At 37.1% G+C, this 24083-nt stretch overlaps 4 protein-coding genes across 13 annotated transcripts in view; 3 read left to right on the top strand and 1 right to left on the bottom strand.

Annotated features, from left to right (window-relative positions):
• The window catches only part of LOC306997066 (uncharacterized protein), a 39212-nt gene extending 36322 nt beyond the window's left edge, over positions 1-2890 (top strand). Inside the window, exon 2 of the mRNA XM_079610125.1 lies at positions 1449-2890. Coding sequence (XP_079466251.1) covers positions 1449-2446 — 998 coding nt within the window. The 3' untranslated portion in view covers positions 2447-2890. The remainder of the gene's footprint in view (positions 1-1448) is intronic.
• The window catches only part of LOC306997051 (uncharacterized protein), a 45067-nt gene extending 27245 nt beyond the window's left edge, over positions 1-17822 (top strand). For 3 of the 10 annotated variants that reach the window (XM_079610089.1, XM_079610081.1, XM_079610088.1), the window contains exons 2-3: positions 15629-15877; positions 16143-17822. In XM_079610089.1, coding sequence (XP_079466215.1) covers positions 15793-15877; positions 16143-17197 — 1140 coding nt within the window. In that variant the 5' untranslated portion in view covers positions 15629-15792 and the 3' untranslated portion in view covers positions 17198-17822. Of the gene's footprint in view, positions 1-214; positions 310-3017; positions 3480-4520; positions 4770-6658; positions 8286-8940; positions 9138-10499; positions 10603-15628; positions 15878-16142 lie in introns of those variants that run through there. The other 7 variants (XM_079610085.1, XM_079610083.1, XM_079610084.1 and 4 more) reach the window with 5 other exon arrangements.
• LOC306997074 (uncharacterized protein) overlaps positions 13223-24083 on the bottom strand; it is a 268793-nt gene continuing 257932 nt past the window's right edge. The window contains exon 2 of the transcript XR_013797255.1: positions 13223-13665. The gene's annotated coding sequence lies outside the window, so the exon portion shown is untranslated. The remainder of the gene's footprint in view (positions 13666-24083) is intronic.
• Positions 20071-23925, top strand: LOC306997052 (uncharacterized protein). Its single transcript, XM_079610090.1, has 3 exons — positions 20071-20242; positions 21988-22236; positions 22517-23925. The coding sequence occupies exons 2-3, from the start codon at positions 22152-22154 to the stop codon at positions 23644-23646; spliced, it is 1215 nt and encodes a 404-aa protein (XP_079466216.1). The 5' UTR covers positions 20071-20242; positions 21988-22151; the 3' UTR covers positions 23647-23925.

Below are 24083 nucleotides of genomic sequence, written 5' to 3'. Positions count from 1 at the left end.
CGAATATCAATATATTGTAAAACTTTAGTTTAGTTTACAATTTTCACTAGTTGCTTATTAGCATGCTTATTAGCATTCAATAAGAGAAAATGTAATTGTTAAACCTATTGCAGGAGACTACAAAACAAAATGAAGAACCTTGAAATTCAATTATAGGGCACTTTAAAGTAACCCAGTATAAATTCAGTAACTTGTTTTGGATTTTTTTTTCCAGACTGTTAAAGATGGAGTTTATTAAAGAGGAGATTGAAGACATGAGTGATCCAGAACCATCCAGAATAAAACATGAAGATACTGAGGAACAAATAGGTTGGTGTCCATTCTTGATTCTTCATTGTTGACTGTTGAGAAACATTACGGTAACAGGGGCTGTGTTTACACTTGGCATTAACATGCGATCACCGTGATCCGATCAAGCAGATCGGATCATTAGCCAATCAGGACACCGTGCGTTTACATTTGTTCATATTAAGTAGCCTCTGTATCTGGATAACTGATCGGATTTCTGTTTCCTGCTTAATATTTAAATTAGGTCTGTAGCACGACACCAATAAGAGTAAAGATTATACAAATTAAGCAATGCTTTCACTCACGCACTTTACTTTCCTGTGCAATCTCCATCCTTAAATCAAATTACGTTTTTTAAATGAAGGAATATTTCCAGAGTTGATCATACAAAATAACCATCTGGGTTTAAGGTTATAGCATGCAATGACTATATTAACAGAAATGGGAGATTAATAAACATGCTGAAACAATAAAAACATTCAACATTTAAAACATAATTTTTAAAAGTTTATTCCCATTATTCCTTTGGCAAAGCAGCGCGCGCTCTTCATTAAGATCTCATGACTCACAGCTGTGATTGTACAGGCGATCGCCTCGTTCAGATAATGTTGCACAATTAAAATGAAAAATGACACACACAGTGTCATGTAAGTCTAAATAAACTGTTTTAAATATTGACGTTTATTGTAAGGTTCAAATAAATTTAATTTATTGTCTAAACTGCGTCTGGCCATTATTCTCTGACAGCCGCGTGGGGAGACTGGGCGGGGATTTATGTGACGTCCACCTGTGAATGCAGACACGACGGCTGGATTGCGTTTACATTACACTGAGATCCGATCACAATGCGTCCTCGACTACCTCTGAAACTGGACACGCTGATCGGATAACATTCCCATCAGAAGCGCGTTTACACTCATCTTTTCAATGTGTATGTGGACAACATCCAGATACAGGTCGCATGTTAATGCCAAGTGTAAACGCAGCTCAGCAGATTTGCAAAATAGCTTTTGTCATCCACATTTTAAACTGATTAAAAATAAAGAGACAGAACTAACCTTTGACAAATCAAAGATCTGATACTTTATACTCTGTTGTTTTCTCCTGTTAAATGAGAATTCACTTGAACTTGTTTTAACCACATAATATTTTTACTTTAGACTGGATGAAGATGAAACCGCCAAAACATGAACTGAGTGAAAAAGAGGAGGAACAGCAGAGCATCAAAAGTAATAAGCTGCACACTTGCCCTCAGTGTGGAAAGAGTTTTGGTCGCAAAGGACACCTTGACAAACACATGAGAATTCACACTGGAGAGAAACCGTATCCATGCACTCAGTGTGAGAAGAGTTTTGCTTGTGGATCAGGTCTTAAACATCATCTGCGCGTTCACTCTGGAGAAAAACCATTTAGCTGTGATCAGTGTGGGAAAGATTTTATTTCATCATCAAATCTAAATAAACACCTGAAAGTTCATTCAGACGAGAAGCCTTATGTGTGTTCTCTCTGTGGAAAGAGTTTTTCACGACTGGATCAATGTAAACGGCACCAGAAAACACACGATGAAGTGAGAGATCATGTGTGTTCTCTCTGTGGGAAGAGCTTTACTTTACCTGACCAACTGAAACAACACCAAAGAATTCACACTGGAGAGAAACCGTACGACTGTACTCAGTGTGAGAGGAGTTTCAAATGTCCTAAAGGTCTCAGATATCATCTGTTCGTTCACTCTGGGGAAAAGCCATTTAACTGTGATCAGTGCGGTAAAACATTTGTTTCATCATCACATCTAAAAAAACACATAACTGTTCATTCAGACGAGAAGCCTCACTTGTGTTCTCTCTGTGGAATGATTTTTTCAAGTCTTTATTATTGTAAATTGCATCAGAAAACACATGATGAAGTGAGAGATCATGTGTGTTGTGACTGTGGGAAGAGCTTTACTAGAGCTGCCAGTCTGAAAAACCACAGAAGAATTCATACTGGAGAAAAACCTTACAAGTGCTCATATTGTGACAAGAGTCTCACTCGGTTTGAGCACCTGAAATCACACGAGCGAGTTCACACTGGAGAGAAGCCGTACCACTGTACTCAGTGTGAGAAGAGTTTCAGATGTTCATCAAGCCTTCACACTCATATTAAAAACTGTTGCAAGTGAGAAACATTCGTTTTCATGTCAAACACCTCACAAGTAAATTGTGTCAGATAAAAAGTGTGTGCATTGTTGTAATTTTGTGTTTTGTAAATGTCAACTCATATTGCATTTTTCGCAACAATAATACATAAAATATCTAACTGACATTTCCTTCAAGTTACGATTCGAGATATCTCTAAATCCGTTTGACAAGTCTAAACACTATTTGACACATGCACAGAAGAAAATAGAGACATTTCTAATTCAGTTTCGACTAGTCCCAATGATATTTTCAGATATCTGAATTGTACCTGCTTTAAAAAAAATTTTTTTTTTTAAATCGTATTATTATTGAATGCCAGCCACATATGAATAATAAACATGACAATAATCCAATATATAGTGTCAAATATTGACTACAAAAAAATAGGAAAATAAAATATACCGTGTAATTTATAAAATAATAATACAAGTAAATAGAAAAAAATATACATATAAAAAGAAAAAACAGGTATGAGATCATCACATCATTAGCATAAAAGCTTCACATTGCTTTACTGTTTTTAAACCCAAATAGTTACTCAATATAATTTTTCATATCTACATTCTTCTATTTCATATCTTCATATCTATATAACAAAAAGTTGGGGTTTCCTTTAGCCCATTTTTGTTTATGTATATGGCATTTCCCCATAATCAAACAAAGATTAACAATAAAGGCCATATTTGGTTGTAATCTTTGTCTATTATTATTAAAATAAACAAAAACACATATTTTTCAGAAAAGTAAACTTTCATCCCTATAGAATTTACAAACAAAACATTCCAAATCTTCGATTCTAGTCGAATCTGCTGTTGTGTGACGTGGAGTGAATTTACTCAGCTCCTCCCCCACACCAGAGCCCCGCCCCTACGCGTCTTGTTGATAATGCCTTTGCTAACTGCTAACAACAGTACTCTACTTTGTTGTCACGGATAGAAAAGCTTTGATTTTCTTAAGGAATTATTAAACAACTTCTCGATGCATATCTGGGGGGTAAAGTCTCCAGCATAGCAGGTATGTAGCGCTGAGATTTTAACTTAATCATGTTGCAAAACGGACCTACTCGAGTGTTAGTTCAAAAACGACACTTGTCGTCTCAATTTATTTAATGTATATTTTGAAAGGAGAAGAGTGAAGAACAATGGGATTATGCACCAGAAACGTAGCATACACATTATCGTATTTCACGATGTAGAATAGTACACAACCCTTCACGAGTCCTCTGTGCATACATTGTTATTATAACATTCATGACCTTTATTATAACGCTCTCACACACAGGGCTGTTTTAAGACTCTTGAAGGCCAAACAAATTGATAATAAACGCTTTAAAACCATGTCAGTAGCATATGTTTTGTGTTAAGCACAGCCTGATTATGTTAAATGTTGCGATTAATGATCCACAAACTGGATACAGAAGAGACTAGGCTATGTTTAATTGAAAATGGTGAAGTATCAGCATTATTGAAACTACAATGACAAATTGGTAACACTTTACAATATGGTTCCATTAGTTATTGTTTGTTAATGTATTAACTAACATTTACAACAAGCAATATGTTTTTATTTTATTTTATAGTAGGCCTAGTTATTATTCTTTGTTAATAATAGTTAATAAAAATGCAACTGTTCATTGTTAGTTCATCTTAGTTCAGGTCCATTAGATAACATTAACAGATACAACTTTTGATTTTAATAAAGCATTAGTAAATGTCGAAATTAACATCAACTAAGATTAACAAATGCTTTATAAGTCATTGTTCATGTTAACTAAAGATTTGACTTACAGGTGAAACTCAGTCTGTATATTGTTTAAGTGGATTTATGTTGTCTCGTAAGATTTCGGATTAGTTTAGATATTAATTAAACAATTGAACCTCTGCACTGTTTCATTCTTATAATATTCTGGGTTACATAACCTAGAGTTGTTTTATACACTACTAATATGTATGCAACCATCAAAATGATCTATATTTGAACAAAATTAAAGGCACCATGTGTTTTCTGTTAAAGTAATCCAGTATAAATTCAGTAACTTGTATTTGATTTTTCCAGATCTGGTCCTGTGGGCGTCAGTATCACACAGTGATCACAGTTCACACCTGCAGTGAAGCTCCTCCCACAACAATTCACCAATAAATACTGGGAATATTCCCATCATCCTACAAGAGAAGGACAAACTCCAGGAGTAGCAGCTGAAATCTGTGTGACTGTTAAAGATGGAGTTTATTAAAGAGGAGATTGAAGACATGAGGGATCCAGAACCATCCAGAATAAAACATGAAGAAACTGAGGAACAAATAGGTTGGTGTCCATTCTTGATTCTTCATTGTTGATTGTTGAGAAACATTACGGTAACAAAGCTTCAGTTCAGCAGATTTAGTGGCTGTGAAATAATGATCTAAATTAATCTAAAGCCCCTTTCACACAGAGATTCCGGAAAATACACGGATAATGTGTCCCTGGATCGTTTGATTTTGGTTCATTCACACTGCCAGTGATTTTCCGGGAATCTCAGTGCTTCCACACACATCCCGTAAAGATCCCGTAAAAACACGTGACGTCAGGATGCATTGCAGAAAGGCCAGTCTAATCTTCCGCAACGCTCTTTCCATTGTAGTCGTGCACTTGGTGGATTTTTTTACGCAACATCTTAAAGGGATAGTTCACTTTGAAATAAAATGTTGGTATGTTTTAGCTTACCTCAAGGGCATCCAAGATGTATGTGTCTTTGTTTCCGCAATAGTTTCAATTTTGATATTTTAGGTCAAACCGTTCTTGTCTGACAGTCATATCATGCAGGTCTATGGGGTCCACCTCAAAGAGCATGCACATCCTTCTGTGTGACGTGTGCGCAGACTGGTGCATAGATGTATACACTAGATGTCGCCTTGGCTACGGCAGTTCATTGGAACGAATGTCTTAAATGCGACACTAGTGTATACATCTATGCACCAGTCTGCGTACACGTAACACAGAAGGAAGCGCCCGCGCCCTCAGATCACTTGGACGTGGCTGTGTTACAAGAGGTAAAAACAATATAAATACTGTTCGTTTTCTCACACAAACCGCTCGTTTCGTGTCTTAGGCCATCAATGTGTACTTACGATGGGGAATTGTTTAATTTGGACGATGGGGAATTGTTTTAATTTGGACTCTGTGCATGCTCTTTGAGACAGTGACCATAGACCTGCATGATATGACTGTCAGACAAGAACGGTTTGACCTAAAAAGATAAAAATTGAAACTACTCCGGAAAAAAAGACACCTACATCTTGGATGCCCTTGAGGTAAGCTAAAACATACCAACATTTAATTTCAAAGTGAACTATCCCTTTAAGTTTACTAACGATCTGCGCTTTCGATCTCGAGAAACCACGTTCGAGCATTTTTTCCTACAATAACGCATCGCGTACCGTTCCACAAAGCTGGGGAACGATCTCAGCTTCAGCGCGGATAGTAAGGAGCTCCTGGTCTCTTCTTCATTCCAGTTTGCAGACATTTTTTCGTTCTTTTTTTGTTGATGACGAACACAAACTTTCTTCTAAGAGCAACAAAATACCCCTTACGGCATTGGTCCTGGCTTTTGTTCACACTGGGCTAAGGGTGTCACCAAATTTAAGTCACAATCTCAAACTTCGAATTAAAAAATGGAATCGTCGATGCTGCCACGCCCCCATGTCACGTTCGGTCGGCTTGTCAAGCGGAGAAAAAAACGCGTGTTGAAATGCTGCGAGTCAAGGGACCTTCACACAGGATAAAAACCCATTAATTTCAATGGTTTTAAAAATAAATTAAAATCGAGAATCGAATCGAACCGTGACCTTAGAATCGAAAATTTTATCGATTCGAGGATTTGGAGAATCGTGACACCCCTACACAGGGCGCGTTCCGGGACTGATCCCGGCAATGTTACTAGGTCCCAGCGTCAATCCCGAGACGTGTTTGCGTTCACACAGAAGGCACTTTAGCAATTTTACGGCAATTTCCCGGGATCAACGCGCTGTGTGAAAGGGGCTTAAATTATCATAATCTTGAATAGCTTTTGTCAACCACATTTTAAATGGAGTAACAAGAAAAAGACTGAACTAAACTTTGGCACATCAAAGATCGGATACTTGATACTCTGTTGCTTTCTTCTGTTTTAATCAGACACTTGAACTTATTTTAACCACATAATATTTTTATTTCAGACTGGATGGAGACGAAACTGCAAAAATATGAACTGAGTGAAGCAGAGGAGGAAAAGTATAGCATCAAAACTCAAAGAACAAAAACTAATAAGCTGCACACTTGCACTCGGTGTGGAAAGAGTTTCAGTCAAAAAGGAAACCTTAAGACACACATGAGAATTCACACTGGAGAGAAACCGTATTCATGCAGTCAGTGTGGGAAGAGTTTTGCTGGTGAATCGGGTCTCAAGTATCATCTGCGCATTCACTCTGGAGAAAAACCATTTAGCTGTGATCAGTGTGGTAAAGATTTTAATTCATCATCAAATCTAAAACAACACCTAAATGTTCATTCAGACGAGAGGCCTTATGTGTGTTTCTTCTGTGGAAAGAGTTTTTCAAGAATGCGTCATTTTAAACTGCACCAGAAAACACATGATGAAGTGAGAGATCATGTGTGCTTTGAGTGTGGGGAGAGTTATACTACAGCTGCCCATTTAAAAAATCACCAAAGAACTCATACTGCGGAAAGACATTACAAGTGCTCATATTGCGAGAAGAGTTTCACTCGTTCTGAAAACCTGAAATCACACGAGCGACTTCATACGGGAGAGAAGCCGTACTACTGTACTCAGTGTGAGAAGAGTTTCAGATGTAAAACTGATCTCAGATATCATCATCTCCGCGTTCACTCTGGAGAAAAGCCATTTAACTGTGACCAGTGTGGTAAAAAGTTCATTTCACCATCAGATCTAAAACAACACCAGAAAGTTCATTCAGACGAGAAGCCTTATGTGTGTTCTCTCTGTGGAAAGAGTTTTTCACGACTGAACAGTTTTAAACAGCACCAGAAAATACACGAAGAAGTGAAAGATCATGTGTGTTTGGACTGTGGGAAAAGCTTTATTAAAGCTGACAATCTGAAACAGCATCAAAGAATTCATACGGGAGAAAGACCGTACAAGTGCTCCTCTTGCGAGAAGAGTTTCACTCAGTCTGGACACCTGAAATCTCACGAGCGACTTCATACGGGAGAGAAGCCGTACCACTGTACTCAGTGTGGGAAAAGTTATAAACATTTATCAAGCATTCACATTCATATGAAATTATGTTGCAAGTGAGAAACATTTGTTTTTATGTCAAATACAATCAAGTAAATAGTGAGAGATACAATATGGAGTTTGTCCTAAAATGCACAATACCGTCTAGTTAAATTTTGCCAATTTGGTGAAAAGCTTAGAAAATTATAAAGATGAAGCTTCACCAGTCAACAACTCTTACAGTGTAAATAAAGTCGTCGTTGTTCTTTATTTTTCTGTCAGGATAGGCTGTGTACTACTAAATAGGTGAAAGTGAAAGTCAAGTATGGCAACCCATACTTGGAATTTGTTCTCTGCATTTAGTGCACACATTAGGAGTAGTGAATTCACACACACACATACACATACACACACACACACACACTAGGAGTAGTGAACACACACACCTCAGTCATTTTCTGCCTGTATTGAGAAACGAACCCACAACCTTCGGTACACCAGTCCGACTCTCTAACTAACCAATAGGCCAATTCTTGAATTGAATATATTCATGTAATTTACTTAAGTGTATTATATTGTGTGTCATGAGAAATAAAAGAGAAGCAACATCTTGTCTTGATTTATTTATTTATTTATTTATTTATTTAATGAACACAGAATGAGTTATATAGTTTAACCATAAATCTTAATACTGTGATCAATTAGTTTGGGATGTACAGTATTATTGTAAAATCAACTCAAATTAGGTCTTGAATCATACAAAGAGTTCATTTTTATCATTCATTATTGACTGATTAGGAACAATAAGGTACCTAATAGCTTAAGTTCACCAAAGCAGTGAAAGGGTAACATTTTTAATATTTTCTCCAAATACTGTATGTTTACAGTGTATTAAAATGTGATTAATATGCCAATTTACAGAAGATATCAGACATCACCCTGTTATTTCTACTAGACTATCCACAGGATCAGGTAATCCATTTTACTTTTGTGTTGTTTTTTAATTAAAGCAACATTGTATTGATCACCTCTGATCCAGATGCACACGTTTTTGGGGTTACATTTCACAAGGTGGGCTGCTAGCAATGTGAATGTGGGGTAACTCTCTTTTAAGTGTTTTTGTTTGAAGAGAAAAAAACAACAACAACATGCCAATTCCATTTTCAATTTACTATGATATTTTCTGATATTTTAATTACCTTCTTCTAATCGAATCTGCTGTCGTGAGACGTGAGATTGAATTTACTCCAGCCATTTGCTCCTCCCCACACCAGAGCAGGAACCGAATATTATTGTAACAACCGTTCTTGTTTTATGGATAATGCTAGTGCTGCTAACGGCTAACAACAGTATTCTGCTGCTTTTGTAGTCACGGAAAGAAAAGCTACTGGATGAATTCCTTCAGGATTTATGAACATCTGGATGCATTCATGTGTGGTAAAAGGTCTCCAGCATTATCGGTATGTAACGTTAGCACTGTGATTTTAAATCAATCATGTTGCAAAACGGGCCAGAGTGTTTGTTCAATAATGATAGAGAACCGCAAACGTCTCATCTGATTTTATTTAATATACATTTTTAATATATAAACAGTGGCCTACAAATAAACGTGAAGTTTAATCAAGGCAAAACCAGTCAAAAACTTGAAGACTGATTACAAGTTAAAACAAGTTTAATTAGTATTAACGTGTACTTATATGACATCGATTATTACATTAAGTTTTAAATTGATTGTTCCATCTGTGTTAACGTTATAGTTCACAAGGGGGCCGTTTGATAGCAAGAAATCCGTGATATAGTCATAATCTGCTGTTTTATTTTTGTAATGAAGGCTAATACTGCATTATACAATTTAATCCACAGCATGCACATCTCAACAGTGTCCTACTTTATGATATAGAATTGGACAAAACCCTTCACAACATGTCCTCTGTCATTTTTACTAATTTAAGTGTCCCAATTTTTTATTTCATATTTTTTAATTGGTTCTGTATCAAGCAGTTTATAATGACCCAAACATACAGGACCTTTATGATAGAATTCAAAATGGCAGATGACAACAGTTTCCAAGGTAGGATTGGTCAAGGTGGGGCTTAGCATAGGTGTGTTACAGATATGTATTAAGTCATTTTGATTAGTAAAAATATTCACTCCACATCCATCCATCAATTTGCATGTTTTACATGACATCTGCGTTAAACTGTAAATTCAATTTTCATGACTATATGGGTCTGGGATTCCCTCTGCATCACGAAAATCATACAACCTTAAGTTATATGAATGGGACATACCTTCTCGAATACAGGTGAAACTCGAAAAATGTGAATATTGTGCAAAAGTTCATTTATTTTAGTAATTCAACTTAAAAGGTGAAACTAATATATTATATCATTACATGCAAAGTGAGATATTTCAAGCCTTTATTTGTCATAATTTTGATGATTATGGCTTAAAGCTATGAAAACCTTTTCACAATATTCTAAGTTTGAATTTGGGGTTTTCATAGCTGTATTTATGCATAGCTGTAATTATGACAAATAAAGGCTTGAAATATCTCACTTTGCATGTAATGAGTCTATATATTAGTTTCACCTTTTAAGTTGAATTACTGAAATAAATGAACTTTTGCACGATATTCAAATTTTTCTAATTTCACCTGTAGGCGAACATGTTCGATGTGTTTCCTCCTTTTGCAGCAACTTTGTGAGTTTGCGTCTGCATTTTTTGCAAATTGGATGTCTATCCTCAAGGGCAACCAAGTGTTTGTATTTTCTATATGTAAAGTATTCCCATACTACAATTTTTAACTTCTTTTTCGACAGGGGATAGAGATTACAGCTTCGGTCTCTGACATGTTCTCCGCTGTGCTTGTGTGGTTGGAGCAAGTTGAGAGTCGTCAAGTGGAAAGAAGTTGCTTCCATGCAGGTGAGATTCTCCATCCAATTTTTTCCCCAATACTATTGACAAGCAAATGTGCACAATCGGATAATTGTACGTGTTCATACCAAGATCTATCATCATACAGGTATACTGTTACAGCCCTGATTGTTTCAAACCTGTATGAGTTTCTTCTGTTGTATGTATGAGTTTCTTCTGTTGTATGAGTTTCTTCTGTTGTATGAGTTTCTTCTGTTGTATGTATACGTTTCTTCTGTTGTATGTATAAGTTTCTTCTGTTGTATGTATGAGTTTCTTCTGTTGTATGTATGAGTTTCTTCTGTTGTATGTATGAGTTTCTTCTGTTGTATGTATAAGTTTCTTCTGTTGTATGTATGGGTTTCTTCTGTTGTATGAGTTTCTTCTGTTGGTAACCAGACAGTTGACGGTAGCCATTGATGTCCATAGTAGGAAAAAAAAATACTATGGAAGTCAATGGGGTCCATCAACTGTCTGGTTACCAACATTCTTCAAAATATATTTGGTGTTCAACAGAAGAAAGGCTGAGTAAATGATGACAGATCATCAAGCTGGAGTTTGTTTATTAGGCATGCAGGGCAACCACCCAGTAGACCATTACAATAATCTAACCTTGAGGTCATGAACTAACTGTTCCGCATTTGTCATTGAAAGCATATGTCGCAGTTTAGATAGGCTATATTTTTAAGATGGAAGAATGTGGTTTTACAGATACTAGAAACGTGGCTTTCAAATTAAAGATTGGTTTCAAAGAGCACACCCAGGTTCCTAACTGAAGACTTCACAGAGCAGCCATCTATTGTTAGACACTATTCTAGGTTACTACGTGCAAAGATTTTTTTTTCCAACAATTAGAAACTCTTTTTATTTTTATTTTTTAATTTAGTTGGAAATTAGGAGTCATCCAATTTTTTTATATCAGCTATGCATTCCGTTAATTTTGTGAATTGGTAAGTTTTGTCGGGGAGTAAAGGAATATAGAGCTGAGTATCATCAGCATAACAGTGAAAACGAATGCCATGCTTCCTAATGATTAGGGGTGTCACGATTCTCCAAATCCTCGATTCGATTAAATTTTCGATTCTAAGGTCACGGTTCGATTCGATTCTCGGTTTTTACTTCTTCTTTTTAAAGCACAGGTTGCTATGACATTTTTAGACCAGACTTTTATGCATACTATCTGACCTTTGTTTGCAATGTACCACATTGTCAAATTTAAAACATTTATTAAGAACATAATCTAACAATAACTTATATCTTCAGTCAATTGGAAACTTAAGCAAAATAACCTGCCATCTAGTTTCTCTTTTGTAACTAAAGTTTTCTTCACAGAAGATGACATTCAAGTTCACAACAAAACAAACAAACAGTTTAACAGATAAATCTATGCGTTGCGCAGCGCCACGTCTTTAAAATTCTAACACTTTATTCTCTGTGAGTACACACATACACCGGCGGCGCCATTCGGCATCTGTCCGCGGCGCCCAACAACGGCTCAGGACCTTGTTAAAGGGGTCATGACATGAGAAACCAAATTTGCCTTGATCTTTTGGTATATAAGAGGTCTTTGTACCATTAAAACGTCCTGCAAGTTTCATAGCTTAAGACGTCCTCCCCATTATAAACGAATCATTTATTTAATCAAGCTCTAAATACAGCTCGTTCTGGATCCATGGTAAGAAGTGACGTCACGGTACGAAGTGACGTACCAGCGTTTGCATATGACCGCCTCCAGGCACAAGACAACTACGCTTTAAGCGCAAGGCAACTATGCTCATTTCGTATCGCTGTCGCGCCCGCGCGCCGCGCGCCTCACAAGTGTTCAGTCGACGGACAGCGAGTGGGTCTGTGTACAGGGAAATTACGATGCCGCAGATGTGCTGTTCCTGGCTGTGGACAAACAACATCTTTGAATACGCTGCGAAAGATCCAGACGTCAGGGGAAAATGGATGCACTTTATTTTTTGCAGACGTCTCAGTCACGGCAGTGTTAGTTTAAGCGTTTGTTCTATACATTTGAAGGATGACTGTTTTGAGCTTTGCCAGAAAACTGTTGCTCAAAGATAAGTCCGTGCCGACTATTCTGGGCTCAACATCGACGACGCAAACTGTAAGTAGGCTAATGTATTTAAAACTTTAAACTACTTTTTAAATACGCTGAAAGATCCAGTCGTCAGGGAAAAAATGGATGCACTTTATTTTTTGCGGACGTCCCAGTCACGGCAGTGTTCTATACATTTAAGGATGACTGTTTTGAGGAAAAAATCCCAATATGATGCTTGGCTTTGCCAGAAAACTGTTGCTCAAAGATAAGTCCGTGCCGAATATTCTGGGCTCAACAACGACGACGCAAACTTACTTTTTACCATGGCTAATATAAACACATTTGAATAAGAGAATCTTGAAAATATGTCGCCTTTCTAGTAGGCCTACATGTGATAGAAAATGAAAAATGTTGCCTTTATCAATGCTGCATCTTCAAATATGGCCTGTGCATTTGTGTCCGTCGTACACCCGATCATTTCATTGGAATTAGTTAAATAATGTTAAACTGTTAGCAAATTAAGCTATAGGATAATTATGCAACAATAATCCGTTTTCAAGTGTCTCGGGTTAATTTTTTTTTATTAATTCAAAATAGTTTCACTTTCCATGTGGACACGGGCTGATCCGGTCTTCATTGTTGTGCTGATGGTTCATTTTCCTCTGATTCCGGCTCAAACATAATAAGGTTTTATCATTGCAAGAGCCATCGCTTCGCATGCATCACCCGCTATTAAACAGTTGCGCCGAATCCGTAAATGTTCTGGCTGGGGGCGTTAATAATTGATGCATAGGCACTGACGTTAGCCAATCATATCAGTGGGCGTTAACACTGAACTCTTAAAGGGGAAACACCCCCAAAACAGACTGTTTGAATCAGAGGATGAGAAACAGGGTGGGAAAAGGTCATAAATCACTACATTTTAAAAGTTTTTTGTAAAAAAAACTATAGTAATACTATATTTGCACCTAAGGGAACATAATAATGAAATAAAAAAAAACATGTCATGACCCCTTTAAAAATTAATCCTGCCGCGCCACAGAGCGCCATTTACATAGTTTTATATTAAATTTACATCTATTTGTCTCAAATCGTCGTTATGACTTCACACTGTGCTGCAATATACATGTTTTACATTAATTTACAGAAATCAGCTGGTTGAATAAAAATTGTTGATGTTATCGGATTTTCAGGATACATTCAGTTAACAACACGGCGCTTCTCGTCGGGTGTGTGCGATACCTCGAGTTGTCAAAGACGCAGCGCTTCTCGTCCGGTGTGTGCGATATACCTCGAGTTGTCAAAGACGCGGCGCTTCTCGTCCAGTGTGTGCGATACCTGCGACGCTTCTCGTCCGGTGTGTGCGATATACCTCGAGTTGTCAAAGACGCGGCACTTCTCGTCCGGCCCCCTTTAGAGGAGGTTGACTCGCAGCATTTCAACATGCGTGTTTTTTTCCGCTTGACAAGCCGACCGAACGTGACATGGGGGCGTGGCAGCATCGACGATTCCATTTTCCAATTAGAAGTTCGAGATTGTGACTTAATTTCGATCGAAATGATTGACACCCTTACTAATGATATCTCCCAAGGGTTGCATGTACAGGGATGAAAAGCAACGGTCCTAGTACTGAGCCTTGTGGTACACCATACTGAACTTGTGGTCGATAAGACATCTCTTCATTTACTGCTACAAACTGATAACAGTCAGATAAGTATTATTTAAGCCAGTGGTCAGATCCCTGACCTCTGCCTTGTTTAAAGGCAAGAATCTCTATAGATTTTTCATAGCATTCCAAAAAAATGTACAAGCAAATTGGCCAATTCCGATACCAGCTGCCGTTTCCCCCCCTTTGTTTAAGCAAATTTATTTGTTGTTGATTTACTCTATAACAGTCTAAACTGGCCTTAAAATAAACTTTAGCCATTTGAAATTAGTCAACCACTGCATTTTAACCACAATCCAAACAAAGATGTTACACACATGTAGCATGAGCAGTTGTTTTTGATTTAAAATTAGATTGCATCATTTCAAGACTTAGAGTATACAGAATGGTCTGACTCTGCACAAAAAAAACAAAAAACATACGCAACAATTATTTGTACTCACAAATGCTCCCAAATAAATTGAGGTCGCACAAATAAAATGTTTTGAGCACATGCGACCAAAATGGTCACAATTTCGAGTCTTGATAATGTGTTTTTTGTACTTTATTTTTCTGTTATTTTTGGGAGCTACCGGCACAGTGATAAAGATCTACCAGTCGATCGCGATCAAAGGGTTGGCGATCACTGATTTAAACTACGCTAATGAAATTCCAGTAATGCCAATGCCAACATAATTTTCTAATAAGGAACATAGTTGTGAGGATACCGCCTTTTCTAGTATTTTTGACTGAAAGGGTAGATTTGAGATCAGCCAAAAATGTACTAATTCTCTAGGATCAATTTTTTTTTTAGAAGAGGTTTAATAATAGCCAGCTTAAACGTTTTTGGTACATATCCTGAATGAATTAATCATTTTAAGAAGAGGATCTATGACCTCTGGACCCTTCCTAATAATAACAAATGAATGGAAGTTTTCCTCAGGGAGACTAAAAATAAGCAGATCTAGCAGTCTGCGGTCCATTTTTCTGGCTGCTCTCCTAAGGGCCTGAGTGTGCTCGTTGTACCACGGTGTTGGACTATTTTCTTTAATCTTCTTTAAAGGGATAGTTCACTTTAAAATGAAAATACTGTAATCATATACTCACCCTCAACTTGTTTCAAACCTGTATGATTTTCTTTCTTCTGCTGAACACAAAGGAGGATATTTTGAAGAATGTCAGTAACCAAACAGTTAACTGGTCCCATTGACTTCCATAGTATATTGGGACCAGTTAACTGTTTGGTTACTGACATTCTTCAAAATATCTTCCTTTGTGCATATTGAACATATTGTTTGTTAAAGTAATCCAGTATAAATTCAGTAAGTTATCTTTGATTTTTCCAGATCTGGTCCTGTGGGCGTCAGTATCACACAGTGATCACAGTTCACACCTGCAGTGAAGCCCCTCCCACAACAATTCACCAATAAATACTGGGAATATTCCCATCATCCTACAAGAGAAGGACAAACTCCAGGAGTAGCAGCTGAAATCTGTGTGACTGTTAAAGATGGAGTTTATTAAAGAGGAGATTGAAGACATGAGTGATCCAGAACCATCCAGAATAAAACATGAAGATACTGAGGAACAAATAGGTTGGTGTCCATTCTTGATTCTTCATTGTTGACTGCTGACAAATAAAGATTTGCTGTTGGTTATGACATAATGAACAAAAAATGGCAAAAAATGCATCTAAATGATCATAATCTTGAATGGCTTTTGTTTATACACTTTAAATGGATTAACAAGAACATGACGGAACTCTAACACATCAAAGATCTGATACTTGGTACTCTGTTGCTTTCTTTTAAATCAGAGTTCACTTGAACTTGTTTTAACCACATAATATTTTAATTTCAGACTGGATGGAGATGAAACCACATGAATTGAATGAAGCAGAGGAGGAACAGCAGAGCTTCAAAACTCAAAGAACAAAAGACAAAAAGCTGCACACTTGCTCTCAGTGTGGAAAGAGTTTCAGTCAAAAAGGAAACCTTAAGACACACTTGAGAATTCACACTGGAGAGAAACCGTATCCATGCACTCAGTGTGGAAAGAGTTTTTCTCAATCATCAGGTCTCAGGAATCATCTGCGCGTTCACTCTGGAGAAAAACCATTCAACTGTGATCAGTGTGGTAAAAAGTTTATTTCATTAGCACATCTAAAACAACACCAGAACGTTCATTCAGGTGAAAAGCCTTATGTGTGTTCTGTCTGTGGAAAGAGTATTTTATGGCTGCGTCATTTTAAACTGCACCAGAAGACACACAATGAAGTGAGAGATCATGTGTGTTGTGACTGTGGGAAGAGCTTTACTAGAGCTGACAATCTGAAGCAACACCAAAGAATTCATACTGGAGAGAAACCTCACAAGTGTTCATATTGTGACAAGAGTTTCTATCGTTCTGAAAACCTGAAATCGCATGAGCGAGTTCACACTGGAGAGAAGCCGTACCACTGTACTCAGTGTGGAGAGAGTTTCAAATGTAAAACTTATCTCAAATATCATCTGCGCGTTCATTCTGGAGAAAAGCCATATAACTGTGATCAGTGTGGTAAAAAGTTTATTTCCTCGTCACATCTAAAACAACACATGAGAGTTCATTCAGACGAGAAGCCTCAATTATGTTCTCTTTGTGGAAATATTTTTCCAAGTCTTTATTATTTTAAACTGCACCAGAAAACACACACTGAAGTGAGAGATCATGTGTGTTGTGACTGTGGGAAGAGCTTTACTAGAGCTGAATGTCTGAAACTGCATCAAAGAATTCATACTGGAGAAAAACCTTTCAAGTGCTCATCCTGTGACAAGAGATTCACTCAGTCTGCACACCTGAAATTACATAAGCGAGTTCATACTGGAGAGAAGCCGTACCAGTGCACTCCGTGTGTAAAGGATCAAGTAAATGTGTAAGATAAAATAGAGTTTATACTAAAAGCACAATACCAGTTTAATTCGGTGTAAAGCTATTGTCTGAACCTCTCACTGAGAAAAAACAAGTTATCTGGATGTTTTGGGAAAGTCTCTTCTTTAGAGCAGAGCTCAACTAACTCCAACTTTGAAGAAGCTGTGTATCGGTGTATGTACGCACGCTATAGTTTTCTTTGTTACAGACTTGTTTTATTTGCCATGTTGCCGCCTAGACACACAGACTCGTGACCTCGGCGGGACACTCTTACCTAACTCAGGGTTTGGGTGTCAAGTATCATCAATGAAGAGATGCTTCTGTCTATCTGTCCATGTGTGGAAAATTACTGTTTATCTATTTCTTAGCCAATCAGAATCATTCAACCTGAAGTAATGACGTAGCTTAGACTTTGGTGAAGGGTATTTGCTGTGATTTTTGTAAATGTAAGCTCAATTCTGCCTGATGAAACTGCAAACTATCTTCAGTATAAATGTTCTCCAATTTATTATAATTCTGACTCTTGTTTTCAATTGACTGCACTTCTAACTCCTGACCTTCATTCATCGTATCTGGTCCTTGGGTCTTAAAGCGTCTATATTCCCAACCACAGTGAAAATAAAGTCATTATTGTAGTTTATTTCTGTCAGGATGGATTATGTGCTCAATTGGTCTTTCTTAAATTAGATAGATTCATGTCATGTACTTTTACTTACTTATATGTATCAGCATGTGAAACACTTCTAAGAAAAGTGATGCGGTGTAAACGGTTGTCTATGGTATGGGTCACATTAAAAGGCCAGAAGGCATTAGTATTCGTAGTTTTCAAAGGATGTCCACCATTATAGGAACGCCCACCTGGTGGGCAAAACAAGGCTTTCCTCCATTGCCCACCCAGTCATTTTTACCTGGTTTGTTTTAAGACAGTGATATTAACCAAGACCAAATTCAATGTACACCTTATTGATTATGCATACTTTGTACAGGCATGCAAATGAACACAGAATAGTAATGCAACAAGGTTTCTCCATCGAAAACCAATAAAACATGTTGCATTCATATTCTTGGCTCATCTGCTCGCCTGTATCATCAAAAAGGTGTAAACTGAATTTGATCTTTTAATATCACTGTTTTAGTACATTAAGGCACGTTAAAGGGTTTGTTCACCCAAAAATGAAAATTCTGTCAGTAATTACTCGCACTCATGTTGTTCCAACCCCGTAAGACTTTCCTTCATCTTTGGAACACAAATTAAGATATTTTTAATTCAATTGAGAGCTGTCTCACTCCTCCATAGGTTTCTATTGTAATTTAAACTTGCCGGCCCAGAAAGTTAATAAAGACATCATTAAAGGAGAACTTGGCAACTTTTTTAACTTAATAAAACTGTCTAGAAATCATTTGGATGGTTAAACAATCTGTTCTGGTGATATTGGTGACTTTCTCCGCTCCCCCCCCCCCCCCCCCCCCAGCGTTCCCAGGCGGAAAACCAACCTTGCAACTTGGGGACTACCGTCCTGGCAAGATAGAAATTGGAAGTCTCCTGAGAACGAGAACGAGCGAGAAACACGAACTGCTTTATGGTTGATTACAGAATACAAAATATACATGTCAATGTTCTATGATAATGTGTATGTATTACCCACCTCGGTAGACATAGCTCCACACAATAAAGTTGGCTTGCTCCGATCATATCAAATGCACATGAGCAGCGGTTGAAAGGGGGAAGAGGCGCCGCAAGTGAGTTTTTACGACAGTGTTGTGAAATATACGCCCCGCAGCTGTAGGGGGAGCTCGTGGGGAAAACATGCGACAACAAAAGTGACAATCAGCAAAGAAATTACTAGAGTTGCCGAGTTCTGCTTTAAAATAGTCCAAGTGACTACAGTGGCTCAACCTTAAGTTTATCAAGCGACGAGAATACTTTTTGTTAGCGCAGCACGTCTGGGTTGTACGTCAGGACGTAGGTTCACTATTGGCCAGCATCACACACATGACCAGTGTCGGCCAATAGTGAGCCTACGTTCTGACGTACAACCCAGACGCGCTGCATTCACAAAAAGTATTCTCGTTGCGTGATAAACTTAAGGTTGAGCCACTGTAGTCACTTGGAGTATTTTAACGATGTCTTTACTAACTTTCTGGGCCGGCAAGTTTCAATTACAATAGAAGCCTATGGAGGACTGAGACCGCTCTCAGATTTATTCAAAAATATCTTAATTTGTGTTCCGAAGATGAAGGAAAGTCTGACGGGTTGGAACAACATGAGGGAGAGTAATTAATGACAGCATTTAAATTTTGGGGTGAACTATCCCTTTAAGGATGGGTTGCATGAATAAGGATTCTTTAGCCAGTAATGTAAAGATTCATATTAACATGAGTAAATCAGAAGCTAAGACCTGCATTCGTAAGGCAGAAAATGACATCTGGCAGAAGTGTTGGGAACGAGAGATGAAGGGGAGACACCTGTTTCAGATTCAGAAAAAAAGTGGGAAAAGGAGACTGAGTTTCAATATTTGGAAGAAAAGAATAATCTTCGCATAGGACAGGAGGACTCACAGCATTAAATGCCAATTTACATAAAATCAATAAACATTTTACAGGGAAGTGCAATACCTGTAATGAACCAGAAACAGTTGAACATGTTCTCATGCATATACAAATTAAAGAAATGTATAAAAGGATAAGCTGATTGACATGGAACATAATACACCATCATTAGGAAAATCTTCTGGCTAAAAAATGTAGAAGAATTCCTATTCGATATGCAATTTTGAGATTTTTGAAGGAAACGGGAATTGATGTAAGAATATTGTTTTCTTTTCTCCTCAATGCTTCACAAAAATGTACCTTACTTTACTCCAGTTCAGTTGGTGGCGGTAATGCACTGAAAGCTGGTCTGTCAACCGCTAAGAAATTAAAAAGAAGAAGAATGAGCCAAGTAGTCTGCTTTTGTTGTCACGGAGAGAAAAGCATCTGGATTATTTACTTAAAGAATGAATAAATAACACCTGGATGCATTCATATCTGGTAAAAGGTCTCCAGCATGACAGGTAGGTAGCGCTGTGATTTTAATTGAATCATGTTGCAAAACGGACTAACTGGAGTGTATCATATGTGTAGCCTACTGGTTTGATGTTGGATGTCAGATATCCAGCCGCGAAAAATGTCAATATTCTAAGTGAATAATTATACTTGTAAAAATGTACCTTACTTTAAGAGTATTAGAAAGTAGAACTAACCCATCACGATAAATATGTTTTAATAATTCACCTTCAATTTGTAGCAACGTCGTAGTGACGAGCTAGCGCTTAGCCCAGGTAGGGACCGTCTACAAAGTATATGTGGAAGGAAAAAAACAGGTGTTTAAAACGAACTGCTCTTTTGTGAAACACATTTTAATGCCACACATTATCATGTGTTAAAACACTTAATCATAATTAGTTCGTTTAGAAATCAGAGCTCAATGATTTGATAAATAAATAAATACATTTTACCCCCTTGCATTTTTGTTTATTGTGTAAATATACCAAATTTGATCACTTCGAAATCACATAGAATTTATTATTTTATAATAATTGTATAAGTAGGCTTACACTACAGTAATGTTTAAAAAATAGTTTTGATTTTAGTGTTTGCTTTTCCAAGAGATTTGCATGTTCTGTGCCTGTTTTTTGTAGTTTCAGAAATTGTAAGCAATAAAAAAGAAGAAAAAAAACTAAAATAACATCTTCTTACTGGCTTACTGACATTTGATATTGGTTTTGTCGTGTTCCAGATTCCTAGAAACCAAGTCAAATCACCTTTATTTCTTACTGTCAAAGCAGCTTCACAGTAATAGCCAGAAAAAAGAATGTGTTAATATCAAAGTTTTACAGATATGAAACAAGTGCAAATTCAGAGCTAAAGCAGCTCTAAAAAAGACAATATAGTCATTATTCAAATCTATTTGGTTTTATATACATTTAATTTAGATCAGTAAGCAACAGTGTTGCAAAGTTCATCAGTTACTGATTTTGCCAGGTTTGGACGAACCATCTGGCTGACATTTTTCATTTTTGAATTGCAATATCTTTTAAACGGTTTGACATATCAGCACAAAATTTGGTATGTATCATCATATGCATTTTCTGAAGGGACTTGAGAAGTTTAAACACAACGCCAGCTAGTGTTTCAGAGATATACTTTTTTGTTAAACACTTAGGCCTATACATTTTTGAAAATGTGTGTGTTCCTGCAGAGCATCCCTCTAATCTGTTAACACTCAGTTTGTGTTTTGTTTATTAGCATAGATATAGATATAGATATATTCACTATATATATTTTCATAGCATTCCGTTGGCACATTTGTTTGAAGTACACCAGGATGTGGGAAAAGTGTGTTTTGTCAATAAAAGAAAAGAAAAAGATTTTTTTTTTCTGATTAATCGAAGATTATCAAAATAATCATTAGTTGCAGCACTAGTTTGCTGTTAAAGGGGACCTATTATGCCCCTTAAGTCTGTAATGTCCCTAGAGTGTGTATGTGAAGTTTTAGCTCAAAATACCCCACAGATTATTTTTATAGCTTTTATTTTTATAGCTTTTTATTTTAAATTGCCACTTTTCGGGGTGAGCAAAAACGTGACATTTCTGTGTGTGTCCCTTTAAATGCAAATTAGCTGGTGCTCCTGGCCCCCTTTCTAGAAGAGGGTGGAGTTTCAAGAAGTGATATGTTGAATTTTAGTGACGTTTGCATAATAGGTCTCCTTTAAAGTATTACAGTATAAATTAGGTAACTTATCTTTGATTTTTCCAGATCTGGTCCCGTGGGCGTCAGTATCACACAGTGATCACAGTTCACACCTGCAGTGAAGCCCCTCCCACAACAATTCACCAATAAATACTGGGAATATTCCCATCATCCTACAAGAGAAGGACAAACTCCAGGAGTAGCAGCTGAAATCTGTGTGACTGTTAAAGATGGAGTTTATTAAAGAGGAGATTGAAGACATGAGTGATCCAGAACCATCCAGAATAAAACATGAAGAGACTGAGGAACAAATAGGTTGGTGTTCATTCTTGATTCTTCATTGTTGACTGCTGACAAGCAATGATTTGCTGTTGGTTATGAAATAATGAACACATTAGAGATGAAAAATGAGACAGAAAATGAATCTAAATTATCATAATCTTGAATGGCTTTTGTTTATACATTTTAAATGGATTAACAAGAAAATGACGAAACTAACACATCAAAGATCTGATACTTGATACTCTGTTGCTTTCTACTGTTAAATCAGACTTTACTTGAACTTGTTTTAACCACATAATATTTTTTATTTTAGACTGGATGGAGATGAAACCGCAAAAACATGAACTGAATGAAGCAGAAGAGGAACAGCAGAGCATCAAAACTAAAAAGCTGTACTCCTGCCCTCAGTGTGGAAAGAGCTTCAGACAAAAAGGACACCTTAAAGCACACATAAGAATTCATACTGGAGAGAAACCGTATACATGCCCTCTGTGTGGAAAGAGTTTTTCTCAATCATCAGGTCTCAGGAATCATCTGCACGTTCACTCTGGAGAAAAACCATTTAACTGTGATCAGTGTGGTAAAGATTTTCATTCATCATCAAATCTAAAAAATCACCTGAAAGTTCATTCAGGTGAGAGGCCTTATGTGTGTTCTCTCTGTGGAAAGACTTTTTTATGGTTGCGTCATTTTAAACTGCACCAGAAAACACACAATGAAGTGAGAGATCATGTGTGTTGTGACTGTGGGAAGAGCTTTACTACAACTGCCCATTTGAAAAATCACCAAAGAATTCATACTGGAGAAAAACCGTACAAGTGCTCATATTGTGACAAGAGTTTCTGTCGTTCTGAAAACCTGAAATCGCATGAGCGAGTTCACACTGGAGAGAAGCCGTACCACTGCACTCAGTGTGGAGAGAGTTTCAAATGTAAAACTGATCTCAAATATCATCTGCGCGTTCACACTGGAGAAAAACCATTTAACTGTGATCAGTGTGGTAAAAAGTTTATTTCGTCATCGCATCTAAAACAACACCTGAAAGTTCATTCAGACGAGAAGCCTTATGTGTGTTCTCTCTGTGGAAAGAGTTTTTTATGGCTAAAAAGTTATAAACAGCACCAGAAAATACATAATGAAGTGAGAGATCATGTGTGTTTTCAGAAAACACATAATGAAGTTAGAGATCATTTATGTTGTGACTGTGGGAAGAGCTTTACTAGAGCTGCCAACCTGAAGCAACACCAAAGAATTCATACTGGAGAAAGACCTTACAAGTGCTCATATTGTGACAAGAGTTTCACTCAGTCTCCACACCTAAAATCACACGAGCGACTTCATACGGGAGAGAAGCCGTACTACTGTACTCAGTGTGGGAGTGATTTTAAACATTTGTCAAGCCTTTCCACTCATATGAAAAAATGTTGCAATCTATCAGTGTAAATACATTCAAGTAAATGTGTGAGATAAAAGGAGTTTATACTAAACGCACAATATCAGTTTAATTTTGTGAATTTGGTCAAAAGTTTTGAAAACTAGAAAGACAGAGTTGAAACTTCACCAGTCAACAACTCTTACAGTGTAAATAAATTGTTGTAGGGTTTTTTTCTGTCAAAATGGGTTTTGTGCTAAATGTCTTTCATTAGATATATTCATGTTATTTACAAAATGTACTATATTGTCTTCTCGTAGTATGCAGTTATGAGAAATAAAACAGAATCAACATTTTGTCTTGATTTAATCTATTTACTGAACACAGAGAATGAGTCATTCTGTAAATATCAGGTTTATGTTCAGTTAGTGTCACTTTCATGGACTTTAAGTTTGTTTGTCTTCATCTTGTGGCTCCGCCTCCGGCCTCAAATCTCCTCGCTTCGTCT

The sequence above is a fragment of the Phoxinus phoxinus genome (genome assembly GCF_949152265.1).
Source record: "Phoxinus phoxinus genome assembly, chromosome: 4".
NCBI classification, from domain to species: Eukaryota; Metazoa; Chordata; class Actinopteri; order Cypriniformes; family Leuciscidae; genus Phoxinus; species Phoxinus phoxinus.
The sequence above is the reverse complement of the archived record's forward strand: the minus strand, read 5'-3'. Positions and strand labels throughout refer to the sequence as shown.